Below are 12,992 nucleotides of genomic sequence, written 5' to 3' on the forward strand. Positions count from 1 at the left end.
ATTTATATCACAATTAATGATAAATATAAGGGAATTTAGTAAAATATACATCAACTAAATTACATTTCAACATATGTACAAAAATGTTAAACTACCAAAGATATGAAATAGAGGGAGTACTATGCACCTAGTGTAAAACTTGGAAAGTCTATATTAGTTGGTAATGTAAATGTACCTATCATAAGCAAATACATTCTTATCCTTGATGCAGATTTTGAAATTCAAATATCAAACCAAAAAATTTATCTCAAGTGAATACAAACCAAAATTGTCTTGCCAAAAACAAGCTATCAAAATTGTAACTTTATGGTGGGACCAAAATAATACATAGTGGAGTGGTACTGCGATTCAAAGTAAGCATTTATGATATATAGTGGTCCTACTGTTTCCTCATTGTGGTGCATCACTGCATTGCCATATTTTGTTGGTATGAGTGATCTAGACCACTCTTTGATGCTTCTTTTTTGTTAAGATTTTGAGGTGATATATTCAAATAAGGTTGAAAACAAATGATGATATGATGAGGAGAAACAAAGATTGCAATCCCATTATTTTGCTACATTGGATGCTTTTGCCCATTCAACCATTGTTGTCTTATTCTATGCAATTGTCTAGGAAAATTAGTGGAATTTATATAATGGCAAGATCACAAACATTGGATCAGTATCTCTTCTTTCTTCACAACTTTAGACTGATGGATTATATTGCCACTATGTGGATTTCTCAATAATTTAATATTTACTCTCTATGATGAGATACAAACAAAAATAAATAAATTATTATTTTTAATTTAAATTTATTAATATTTTATTTAAATTTTTGTCTATATTTCATTTCTTAGGAAATACTCAAGATTGTCAACTCAATTCAAGAATTACAAAGATTTAAAATAAATTTACTTAGCAGTGACAGATTTAGATAAATGAAAATGTTATCTTGTATAAAAAAAAAAATTGTTATTTTACATAATAGTGAAAGAATTATTTCTCCCATTGCATGCAAGAAAACAATCGTTGACATCCATTAAACTGCCCAGTCATAAACACACTTTAATAAAAATTTGTAAGCAAGGATATTTTTAATGTTCTTCGTCCAAAAGTCATAATGAATTAATAAAATAATTAGAAACTATGTCAGCAAGCTTATGGCTTCAGCTTGTAAATGGTTAAATTGATCGTTAAGGTAGTGAGATACTCGAAGGGGACTCAATAAGAAATTTCACATATCAATTTTAGATATATAAGTAAATAATATTACAGTGGCCTGAACAAAATGGGATGTATTCTCATTACTAGCATATTAGGGAAGTACATTACAGAACACTGTGAGGAAAGGTAATGTGATATGCATTTTACAATTTACAGTCCTCAATTCATACACAAAATTAACCGACATATTGAAACTCCTCACTATTGTGTCCTGTAACCTAATACACAGAGTACATCCTGAACCACTTTGAGTCTCTAAATGTCTGCAAAATCCAACAATACAAATTAGATCAGCAAGAACACATGAAAGACTTATGTGATACAAAATACAAAAGGCATTTTGAAATAAAATGTTTTCTGCAGAATCATACATGTACAAGGTATACAAACAACAAAAAGATTTATATGCCTCCCAATTTGCTTGCATCATAGGTCGAAAATCATATTCTGGACTTTGACAGAAGATGAGACAGCTATGCACTAGAATTTGTTGAGGGATCATCTTTCCATCCCTTGGTGAGATCGTAATTGATTGATGCGAGCTGAGAGAGATTCTGAGAAGCAAACAGAATTATGAAAACATTAACCACAATCACAAATTTTAGGCAAAAATCGATGATGTGTGTAGCATAAATAGCAAAAGACCAAAAAGAAAATGTCGAAAAGATTATCAAACAAAATATGTCAAAAAAGTTAGGAGGCTTGGGGAGAAGCTGTTCTTCTTATTCATCCCACAATAAATACAAGTCTAAGTGATAAGAAAACAACGACCATATACCATGCAACATTCATGAAAGTTACTATAATTATTTAGGTTATAAATAAATAGAATAAGATTTGAGGGAATTACCTTAAAGGAGAAATTACTAAAAGAGTAATTAACAGAAGAACTAGAATCAAACTCCGCAAGACCCCCACATTCGTCGCCCTGTGTATAGATATATTAACAAAAGGAAGTCAGCTCACAATACTTAAACAGTCCGTATTTTACATTTAGCATTGTCAATAAATGCAGTACCACTTCATCATGACGATTGCTTAGGCAACTGCTGCTGCCACTTAAGCTATCAGCATCACTGGAATCTTCCATATCACTTGCAGGATATGGGAGGCCATCAGAAGTATTCCATGAGTAGCGACTAGTGAAGTAACTGGTGTCTAGAGCGCTCTCAGAAGCAGGAACAAATGCAGCCTGCAAAATCAAGTGATTGACAGTACAATTAAATATTAAGAATAAAATTTGTCTCTGGTGAATTATCATGGGTTGCTTTTGGGTACAATAAATTCAGAAAGAATCGATTGTAAAATAACTGATTTTTATATAATTGAAATAAAATGAAATAAAATATTTGTGGTTGGTAATGATATTTTCAAAGTGAGTTTAGAAGATTTGACTTTGGATACAACCTTTGGTCCTATACATAAGAAAATGTTTGGAATTTTATTGGTCCCAAATTGAAGAGAAAGACATTTTAAGATGCCTTAATTACTTATTTTACTTTTATAGCCTTATTCTATATTTAGTAGAAATGAATTTATCCTATATAAGTGTATCTCACTATTCCGCAAGCACATTAAATATAGGATCATATTTGGAATAAACCATCATGTTTATAGCATTAAATGATTTCATTGGTCTTTGTATTTTTTTTTACTTCTTATATATATATATATATGACCAGAGGGAGTAATAAAGTAGGAACGCTTCTGAATTATAAATGCTGGGAGTTTTGTGGATCCCAAATCTAGAATCAATTCTACTTGTTTTAAAAGCTAAAAAGTTTCACTTTTTCCCACAATCAATTCTACTCGCCGCAGAATTGAATTACTTTTAATCTCCAAATGCAAACAAACACAATGAGAACCGTTGAAACATAATTTACTTGATAACAACGACTATTTGGACATTCTATCCAAACATGCAATTTACATACCTTCTGCCTGGCAAGTGTGTCCCAGTTTATATCCTTAAAGAAAACATGTTGCTTCACCTGGATTATTAAGTGCCTATCAGTCTAACATTTGAAAGGAAAAAAAATATCATAGAAAACAAGCATCTGTGATTATAAGATACAAAATATTATATCACCTCTGATGCCCCTCTGGCTCCTAGTCTTTGATTAGGATCTTCTGTCAATAATCTGAAAATAGAACATATTAAGGTTTACATATTGCTTAGTAGTCCTAGTTAGTATGTCAAAGGCTTTCTTGAGACACAGATTGCTATACAAAATATGTCACTATGTCAGCAAAGGCCATATTTGAACTAACATATAGCAAATACACTCAAGTATTTAAACAAACACAGAATCGATGTTACAAATTATGTAGTTTAAAAAAAAAAATTCGTAATACATATATGACAAGAACAGTAATGTACAAATAAAACATAGCATGTTCATTACCGATCAATAAGATCATGTGCTTCAAAACTCATTTCTTCAGGAACTTCAGGCCAAGGTATCTTACGATTAAGAATATTATCAAATATAGTCTACAAACACAAGAAATTACATAATCTGTAGTGAGAATTCAATAAACTACCAACAGAACAAAAATATAAATATTCACCACACAAAGAAGCAAGGTATAAACCTGCGGATGCTCTGCATTGAAGGGTGGAATACCGACAAGCAACTCAAATAAAATGACTCCAACAGACCACCAATCCGCAGTATACCCTGCAAAATTTGAACAAACATTTTGCTGGTGTTATGTTTGCAATAATAAATCAACAAGAAGAATACCTGACAACATTCACAAGTACATAATGTAATAGTAAAACTACTACTAAATCAACAGGCTACTGTAATAGCAAAAGGTTCATTTAATTTCATTACTTCACTCTAATAACCCTTCCATACAGTTTAGCATCATTAAGAGTTTATTTAAACAGAAGATTTACTTTATTCCTTAAAAATATCCATGATAGAGATAAGTTTAATCTACATTTTAGAAGATGAAAAAGAAAACAGAAAACAAACCACCTTAAACATAAAAACGGGACTATACGAACCATGTCCAGTTCCTAAAAGTATCTCAGGAGCTAAGTAATCAGGTGTGCCAACAGCGGAACGCTTCTTCCGTCGTTCCCTTTGATCCTCAGATGTAGATGTATAAGATTCATCCTCCCCAAGTAGGGATGTCCCACTCACTGCTGGACCAGACAAATCATCCGTGCTGTTGATGAGACCAACTTTTGAAAGTCCAAAGTCTGTTAACTGCAAAAGTAGATACAGGAAAAAAGAATTTAGTTGACTAGCTGAGCATGCATAAAGTATAGACTATATTCGAGAGAGCCACAGGGCACAAGCAATTCGAAACTCAAGAGGATACAATGTGAAAGTAAACCAGTCAGTAGTTACCTTGATGTGACCATCATGTGCAATCAATAAATTGTCAGGCTTCAAGTCACGATGAACCACACGCAGTGAATGCAAATACTCTAATGCAAGCACCTACAGTTGGATGAAAAGTTTGTATTATAATACAATGAAATAAAATATCATTTTACATCTTCAGAAAGAGTGAGGAGGAGTGAACGCCCATAATTACCACTTCAGCAATATATACACGGGCAACTTCCTCATCGAGACAACCTAAATTCCTTAGTAACGAATACAAATCACCGCCATTAAGATACTCCATGACAAGATACAAGTTCTCACGACATGTAAAAGAATAGAAAAACCGGACCTGATAAAATTAAAATAAATGTTAGAACAAGGTTACCATTTCTCAAAGCAAAATAGAAATGGAATATCTAACAAGTTAGATCCACTCACCACAAAAGGATTGCGCACTGTAATTAAGATATCACGTTCTGCTAATATACTTTCTACAGCATTCTTACGGATCATATCTGCCTTCTTAAGAACCTGTCGCAAACAGTTAAATATGATAAAGAATTAAGCTTGAAAGCATAAAACAAGAAATAGAAACAAAATTACAACACAGTAAGTTAAAGGTATCCCAACAAAGCAATATCCCAAAAATGCATTGCAATAAAACTAAAATTGCCTTGGAAGCAAAAGTACAATTGAAAGATGAACATGACAAAGTAATAAACAACGCAATACCAGAATAATTAGTACAGATTACTTTCCAGAGAGGAAAGGAAAATTAGCAAAATAATGAAGAAAAAAACATGGTCAGACTCTGTTGGAAGAATGTAATGTAGATTCTAAAAATTCATACGGAACACTGCCTGCAGAATATGAAAGATACATTATTCATTGACATATAAGTTTTAATAAAACACCACACACAAAATTCAACAGACAGTAACCCAATATTATTAAACAACTCTTCTAAAAGCTACATGAATGAGCAGCAAAAACAGACACTCGGAATGAAATGTGTGGACTAATGGATGTTCATATGTATCAAACATGCAAAACAAGCTTAGGTACCTTTATTGCGAAAAGATCACCAGTTATCCTCTTCTTAGCCAGGAAAACCCTTCCAAATGCCCCACGACTGATAGGTTTTATAATCTCAAAGTCATCAATAGAGGTACGATCCTTTGAAGAGTGAATTGGGCTTGTTCTCAAGCTGCGAACCACATCATCTTCCAAGATGACATCATCATCAATTACAGGGCTCTCTATATCTATCTTTTCGACATCCACCATCTCAGTAAGTTGCAAATACTTCTCCCTGCAAAATCAAATTACAACTTAATAAGAATAATCGTCGACAAATTGCAAAGGACAACCCATAAAGTTCATATTGAATTGTGGCAATGATGGGGCGAGTGGGGGTCCAAGGGGTATAATGATACCCTCCAGATTTTTAAACTTCAGATATAATCCGGGCCAGACCAAAAGGCACGACTTAGTAAACAATTTAAATTTCTACATGCATAACATGTGCAAGAAGTCTAATTCATAACTAATATTTTCTTATGAGTAAAAGAATATATAACTAGGTTTAGTACAAGAGGTACAGATCAGCAAGTGCAACTAGCATACTAACATCAGCTGGTCTGATCATTAGAAAAAATCATATTTTACATCAAAAGTGTCTTCAACTAGAACTTACACCAAAATTTATTCATTGAGAATTCACTCACTGAAGTTCAATGTTCGCTAGGAGCGCCTTATTATTAATAAGGCACTGTCATTATAGAGACATGTTGCATAATATATAACAGAGAAGTACTAACCGAATTAGCTTTTCAATGCGTGTTCCAAAGGTTTCCACAGTAAGTGCATCGAACTTCCTTCGTTCTACAACAACCCTCAAGTCATCTAGACAAGATAATAAATACGACGCTGTGCGATCATCATCCAGACTAACATTGGCTGCACACCGCGCTATATCAGCAAGTTCATTCATCTACAACAATCCAAAAAATATAGTAGGCTGGTTTAGAGACAGTTATAATCACTGGATTGTGCATCACCAACATCAAACACAACACAGTGCTGAACACATAGGGAAAACCATTTGATACAAAATGCTGAATTTAATGGATAATGACATCCATGGCATAATTGGTTTAGGACAACAAATTAGAAATAATAGTCGTATATAAAAGAGGTTAAAATAAAAGCTTGCCTGTGGCAGATCATCATGTTCAGAATAAGCACCCTTCCCCGCCAAGAGCAAGTCAATCTGACTTGTCCTTGGTGTCATTAAAGGAGACCTAGGAGTCATGCTCCCTGCAGATGATGTTGTCATACCTTGGTCAGACTTGGGACCAAAACGAGTTCTGCATGATATAAGTGGTAATCCCTTTAGGTCATCCATAAAAACTGAATTTTCGGTTTCAGGGAAACAGTCTAGCATATCCGCTGAGCCTCTGCGAGACCAATCACTAAGTTTAGGGGAAAGAGCATCAGATTCTTCAGTCATACTTGAATTTGACACTTTTGCTACATCAGGACTTCCAACCATCTGTTGGGAATCCTTCTGAGTAGATGATTCCATCATCTTTTCTAGTGTTTCAGAAATTCTGACAAGGCGCTCATTGACACTCAGACCCTTCTGATCACATCTGTCAGCAACTGCACAAATCCTTGAATGATCTTCAACATGTGAAGTAGGTACATCCTCTTCACATATTCGACAAATTATTGAATTTTCCTCACTGTTATTCTGCTGATCTCCCCAGTAGCCCCAGGAAACTTTGTGTTGGTGCTTAGAAGCATGGTCATGAGAATCTTTGACAGCAAGAAGCTCAGATGGCTTGGCAACAGAGAGATCTATATCAGAAATGAATTTTTTATCTGATGTTTTCAAAGGTTCAACTGTCCCATAATTTTGGTCTTTCAACTGAGCAGTTTCTTTTGGGCTTCTTCCTGATGGAGATGGGAATTTTTTCCAAGAAGCCATTCGATTTCTGCCCGAAGGAGACTCGGAGTTTTTTGAAGAATCATCATCAGCAGGCGGCAGCTGAATTTCTGGTTTCGTAGTACCTTTCTTCCAATTCAAGGTATTCTGCTCTTGGCTATGAGCTTTTTTTAATGAAGCTTTTGAGATCTTTAAAGAACTAGAATTTTTGGGATCCCTTCCCACACTAGGAGGAATACATTTTCCAGTAGTATGCAAGACTCTGGACTGACGGAGATTGAAAACGTGTTCATCCTCAGCCAAGGCACTTTCCTTGTGGAATTGCAACAACCTAGTACACCGTGTGAGAATGAAAAGCATTCGAGTGTGAAGCTGCTTTAGCGTCCCTGGAGGTAGCTCTTGACGTCTGTCATCCAAGTCCTGAACTATGCTTTCACACTGAAGCCAAAACTCCCCAGATGAAGTCATAGCACAGCGCCTGGCCAAAATTAGCAAGTCCTCAATTGTCTCTTGCCATTCAGGATGAGTATCTGCATTTTTTTCAAGAACTCCAACCAGGTCTGCTGCAAAAATAGCCAGTTCAGAGTTCACCTCTTCCTTTTCTTTATCAAATTTAGCCCTAATGACAACCAAGATCTCCTGCACATAAAGAAAAGCAAATTCATTTTAAAGTAATGTTTCCTACAACACAAACCATAACCTCCACAATACAATGTAAAATGGAAAGTAAAGTACCTCAAGGTTATTATTTAATCTTCGAGGCTTCCAAAATGGAAAGGGCCGGACACCTTTGGAATTTAACTCATGGGAAAAACTCTTGATATCACCAGGAAACCTCTTTCCGGGGGCACTTGTGACACGTAATATAGCTTGAAAACGAGGAGATTCAGATTCTTTCGGATTTTCAAAATCATATGCTGTCTGGAAAGGGAACAATCAGTCTTTTTGCCATAACACATGAACAGAGTACAAAAACTAATTCAAACAAATTCAATTTAATCAAATCAATTACAAAAGATATCACACGCTCCACACCCTGCAGTACCTCTGGAGTGCAAACATCTTCACTTCTTAAGTCTCCAGTCTGAGTCTGTGATGATGCCTGTGCTCCTGTTTAAAGTAATATGATGAGCGAAAGAAACATTTTGGTATTAAAAACAGCATACTCAGCAGTAAGTCCAGAAGTCATACTGTGGATATTGGGATCAATTACCATATTTAGTCACAGTAATATTTCAGTAACAAAAAATAATAATATTTGTATAACTTCAAAAAAAAACATATTTTAGTAACATTTAGTTGTGTATTTCTTCCCTCAACCCCCACCATGGCAGGAGCTTTATGGTACTTCAACTATTATCGTTACGTACAAATTTATTTATCTTGATCAGAGGTTGGTTATTTCACAAAGGTGTTAAATTCTGAACAGCATCTACTTTGCTTGTCATATATAATATAAGTGATGAAACAGCTAAGAAGAAATTATTTTCAAAGCAAATTTCTAGCCTTCTTGTGTTTAAACTTAGTGTCTCTTTCTATGGGGTCTGATGCCCTAGTTTTCTAACTGCTTTTTAGTCAAAACACGAGGAAGCCAATTAAATGCCAGGAAACCAGCCATTTCAAATCCTAATTGACTTATATCAAATCCAAAAAACTGGCTGCAACTTATGAGTTTTTTTATGCCTGATCAGATTCTGTTTTTCCAACCTCACTGGTGTTCAAATTAGTTGCCCAGTCACTTGATTAAGTCAAACCCGACCTAGTTTTTTAGGTCAACACTTGATTAAGTCAAACCCGACCTAGTTTTTTTCCATGGTTTTCAGTTATTGCAGCCAAACCTCATCTACTGAAAAAGACTACTATACTTTCAGTGTTTTCAATTAAAATTTTTTTTTTCAAAATGTAGTGATTTCAGTTGGTCTGTATTCCCCCAACAATTTCACAAAAAGTGTCATTTAGTCGTTAAATGATTAAATAAAATAGTAGCAATATGGTCCCCTTCTAAATATGATATGTCAAAAGGAAAAGTATATGTTTTGTAATATGAAGATTTTATAATTTTTCTATTTGAACTACACAACTTTTCTCCTTAATGAAGGCTGGTCATAATGTATGCTTAATAATTCTAATCTGCCAATCTTATTGATAACGCCTTTGAAATAATATAAATCAAATTGATGGTACCGGTACCCAGGATTATCCCAATACATATCATCATACTTGCAACTATATATATGAACATTATGTCATTAATATACAAGTTTTATAATAATTTGTACCAGTACTACAAATAACACTTAGAAGTATGGAGAAACAAGACTTTATTTCCAAATTCCAATGCCTGGGAATTCAATTGATAATTTTTACAATCCAAACTGAGAATTGCAAAGAGATTAGGCTAGTTACTTTTTTAATTCTATAGAATTATAATTTTAATTCTAACAGGCCTTCCAAGTCAAATTCCATGCACCAAACCAGACAATTTCCGATAATATATATTATGTGGGTGAGGAAGACTTTTCTCCCCAAGAACTGTTTTTCCCTCAAAAGTACCCTCTTAAACTCACTTGCAATATCAATATGGTCCTGTTTGTCTGACAAAATTGAACTTCGATTTGAGCCTCAGAATTAAAACTGGACCTCCGAATTCCAAATAACTTGTGGTGTATATCAGAATTACAATTCCAATTGTCAACACAATTTCATGGAATTAATAAATAACAAGTTTTTAATACTTTCACCTCTGATAATCGAAATTTTAAATTACAATTCCAAGCAAAAAAGGTGAAAGTTAAAACAAGTGTGTGTTTGATTTTTAATAAAAAAATAAAAAAATAAAACAAGCATGACTTTGCACATCTTTTGGGGAGCATCTAGGGGTTCTATCTACCACCCATTTGAATTGGATTCAAAATAGACTATTATTATTAATTGATCATTTTCTTTGATGCATGCACAGTTGCACAATCCAGCAACCACTTTTATCATGTACTCTTCTTCCTTCCCCTCTCAAGTATTGAAGCCATGGCTCTTTCTACGTGTGAACTTGTAATTCCATCCAATAGATAACATCTCTTAATAATCCGATAAAGATATTACTACCCGGTTTACTCGCTAGAAATCAGAATAATTCCTTCCATATTCCTTAGCATAAGCACTTATCATAAAAGTGTTTATGTATAAGCTATATTTCTATAACAAATAACAAAAGATAAAATAAAGTCAAACTATTTCAATATAACCTATGTAAGCTATTTTCACAAGTTATCTTAGAGAGCCTAAGAAAATAAGCTAAAAATAACTTATAGACATGTCATAAGTTTTTGCTATAAGTTCTCTCAAACAGTCTTACATGTGTGTGTTTATACCAATAGATAAGCTCAAATAAGTAAATTTAAACAAAGCTAAACCATTCTTCAAAACAAGTTAATAATGCCTCTAGACAAAAACATTAATCAAAACTTACCAAACTAAGATCACAATGGACTTAACTGACTACAAAACTATGAAATCCATTTTATATCCATAATTCTCTTTCATAAGTAGGCAAACACATTCCCATACCATCATCACACATCACATAATCATCACCAAACTACCATCACCAATGTCATCATCCATTACAAAAAAGGATAATCTTAATAACAGATTATAACACAGATTAGCACTAATCATACCTGCTTCAGAAGAGGATTCACCATTCTGTAACCGCGACGGCGGCAACACGACCGGACTCTGTTCCGTCGACTGCACACCACTCCCCACCGACATACCATCCAAACTACTCCCATTATCAACACAAACATCAGTTCCCAAACCTTCCCGAAACCCTACTCTATTCTGACTCCCTACATCCTTCTTCTTCCCAACACCAGGCCTCGAAAGATTACTAGCACCAAGCGCCGCCGCAGCTCCTCCTTTATCACCTCTAAAACCGAAGAAACTCTCCTGCGGTAACGGTCCCGATCTCGTCTTTATCCTATTCAATCCTAACGACGAAGCCAAAATCGGCGAAACAGAAGCCGCTGCCGTCGACGAAGAAGAAGAAGAAGAATACGGCGACGTCAACGGTAACTCCTTCACCTCCATCGCCGTCGCCGGACTCAATTTCTTCAAACCGGAACGAGAGCGAGATTCCAGCAGAATCTCACTCTCCTTTCCCTTAACAACATCTTTCTTCTTACTTCCATCTTTAACCAACGTTTTCCGGCTAGCAGCGGAGGCTCCAATAATTCCTCCACCTCCTCCGCCACTTGTGGTGGTTCCGGCGGTAGAAGTTAGGGTTTGAATAACGGTTGATTTAGTTTTTTTCTTATCGGATCTAGAAGGAGAATTCGAAGAGATTGATCTAGGACTGTTTGAAGAAGCATCTGGACTTGAAGTATCAGATTTTTTGGAAGAGAAGAATCTTCCTTTAAAGACCATGTTTGGTTGTAATAATGATTAACTTCTAACACTAGCATGTGCAGCATGTTCATGCTGCTACTACCAAACGCGACATTTTATTGAATCGTGAATTTTTAGCTTTTTCTTTTTAGGTTTAGTTGAGAAAAAAGAGCGTGTTGGAATTCGAAGAAGAGAAGCGATTTGTTCGGGATTGAATTTTGGATAGAGAAAGTGAAAAAAGAGCGTTGGTGTTAGGTTGATTGTGGACTTTAGGAAGAAGAAGAAAAATGTATGACTTTTTTACATTATAAAAGGAAATAATTTTTATTAAAAGAAAATATTAATTGTCATACATATTTGTAGACTATGAAAAAATCACAACTATTTGTACATAGTTACAACTATTCATAAAGAAATTGAAAACAGTTATGGTTAAAAATAATGATGACATAAAAGAGATTCCATTTTCAATTCTCTGACGTTGAATTGAAGACTTGTTATATATATATATGACTTGGATCAAAGTTTCACCAAAAAAAGATGACTTCCATCAAAGTCTTTGAATGAAAATAGTCTTTTAATGAATATATTTATTTTTATAATAATTTTAGAGAATGTTATGATTTGTATTTTTTAATTTTATTTTTTAGTTTCTTTATTTTTATTAATTTTTTTATTTTGATTTTTTAAATTTTTTTATATATTACTTGTTTCTCATACTTTTTTTTTATTACTTTACTTGATTTTTTTATTGATTGTTAGGTTCTCTAAAATAAAATTAGTATCTTTTTAATACCTACTAAAGGCAATTACCTATATTGAGGTTTTGTTAAAAAAAGCTATATAAAAATATATTTTTTATTTTCTATAAAATTATCATGCATGTAATTTTAATTTTTGGTGTCAAATTAACATGTATTTTTTAATTAATTTAAATTGAAAAAAATTATATTAAATTTATTCAAAGATATAATTTTTTTATTTATTTTTTTGAAATAACTATTTATAATATTATAAATATATTTATAAAAATGCATTCAAAATTCTTAAAGTTAAAATACACTTAAATATATTTTATTTCAACCGAAACTAAAATAAATT

The 12,992-nt window shown here is 33.6% G+C and overlaps 1 protein-coding gene across 6 annotated transcripts; it reads right to left on the reverse strand.

Annotated features, from left to right (window-relative positions):
• Positions 1–1,264: 1,264 nt before the first annotated feature.
• On the reverse strand, positions 1,265–12,177 carry LOC101496611 (probable serine/threonine protein kinase IREH1). Of its 6 annotated transcripts, none has more exons than XM_004512705.4 (18): positions 11,183–12,176; positions 8,551–8,615; positions 8,241–8,426; positions 6,771–8,144; positions 6,376–6,548; positions 5,621–5,867; positions 4,994–5,086; positions 4,764–4,904; positions 4,574–4,666; positions 4,196–4,429; positions 3,804–3,889; positions 3,614–3,702; positions 3,298–3,349; positions 3,143–3,199; positions 2,227–2,400; positions 2,059–2,136; positions 1,580–1,762; positions 1,265–1,471 (listed from the first exon to the last, which is right to left on the reverse strand). In XM_004512705.4, exons 1-12 carry the CDS (start codon positions 11,928–11,930, stop codon positions 3,642–3,644), a joined length of 3,501 nt encoding a protein of 1,166 aa, XP_004512762.1. In that variant the 5' UTR covers positions 11,931–12,176; the 3' UTR covers positions 1,265–1,471; positions 1,580–1,762; positions 2,059–2,136; positions 2,227–2,400; positions 3,143–3,199; positions 3,298–3,349; positions 3,614–3,641. The 6 variants fall into 6 exon arrangements, with proteins under 6 accessions (XP_004512762.1, XP_004512760.1, XP_073220321.1 ...); XM_004512703.4 differs by having other exon boundaries at positions 4,225–4,429; positions 11,183–12,174; XM_073364220.1 differs by lacking the exon at positions 3,614–3,702.
• Between the last annotated feature and the right edge of the window lie 815 nt (positions 12,178–12,992).

Source organism: Cicer arietinum, chromosome 8 (assembly GCF_000331145.2).
Source record: "Cicer arietinum cultivar CDC Frontier isolate Library 1 chromosome 8, Cicar.CDCFrontier_v2.0, whole genome shotgun sequence".
Classification (NCBI taxonomy): Eukaryota; Viridiplantae; Streptophyta; class Magnoliopsida; order Fabales; family Fabaceae; genus Cicer; species Cicer arietinum.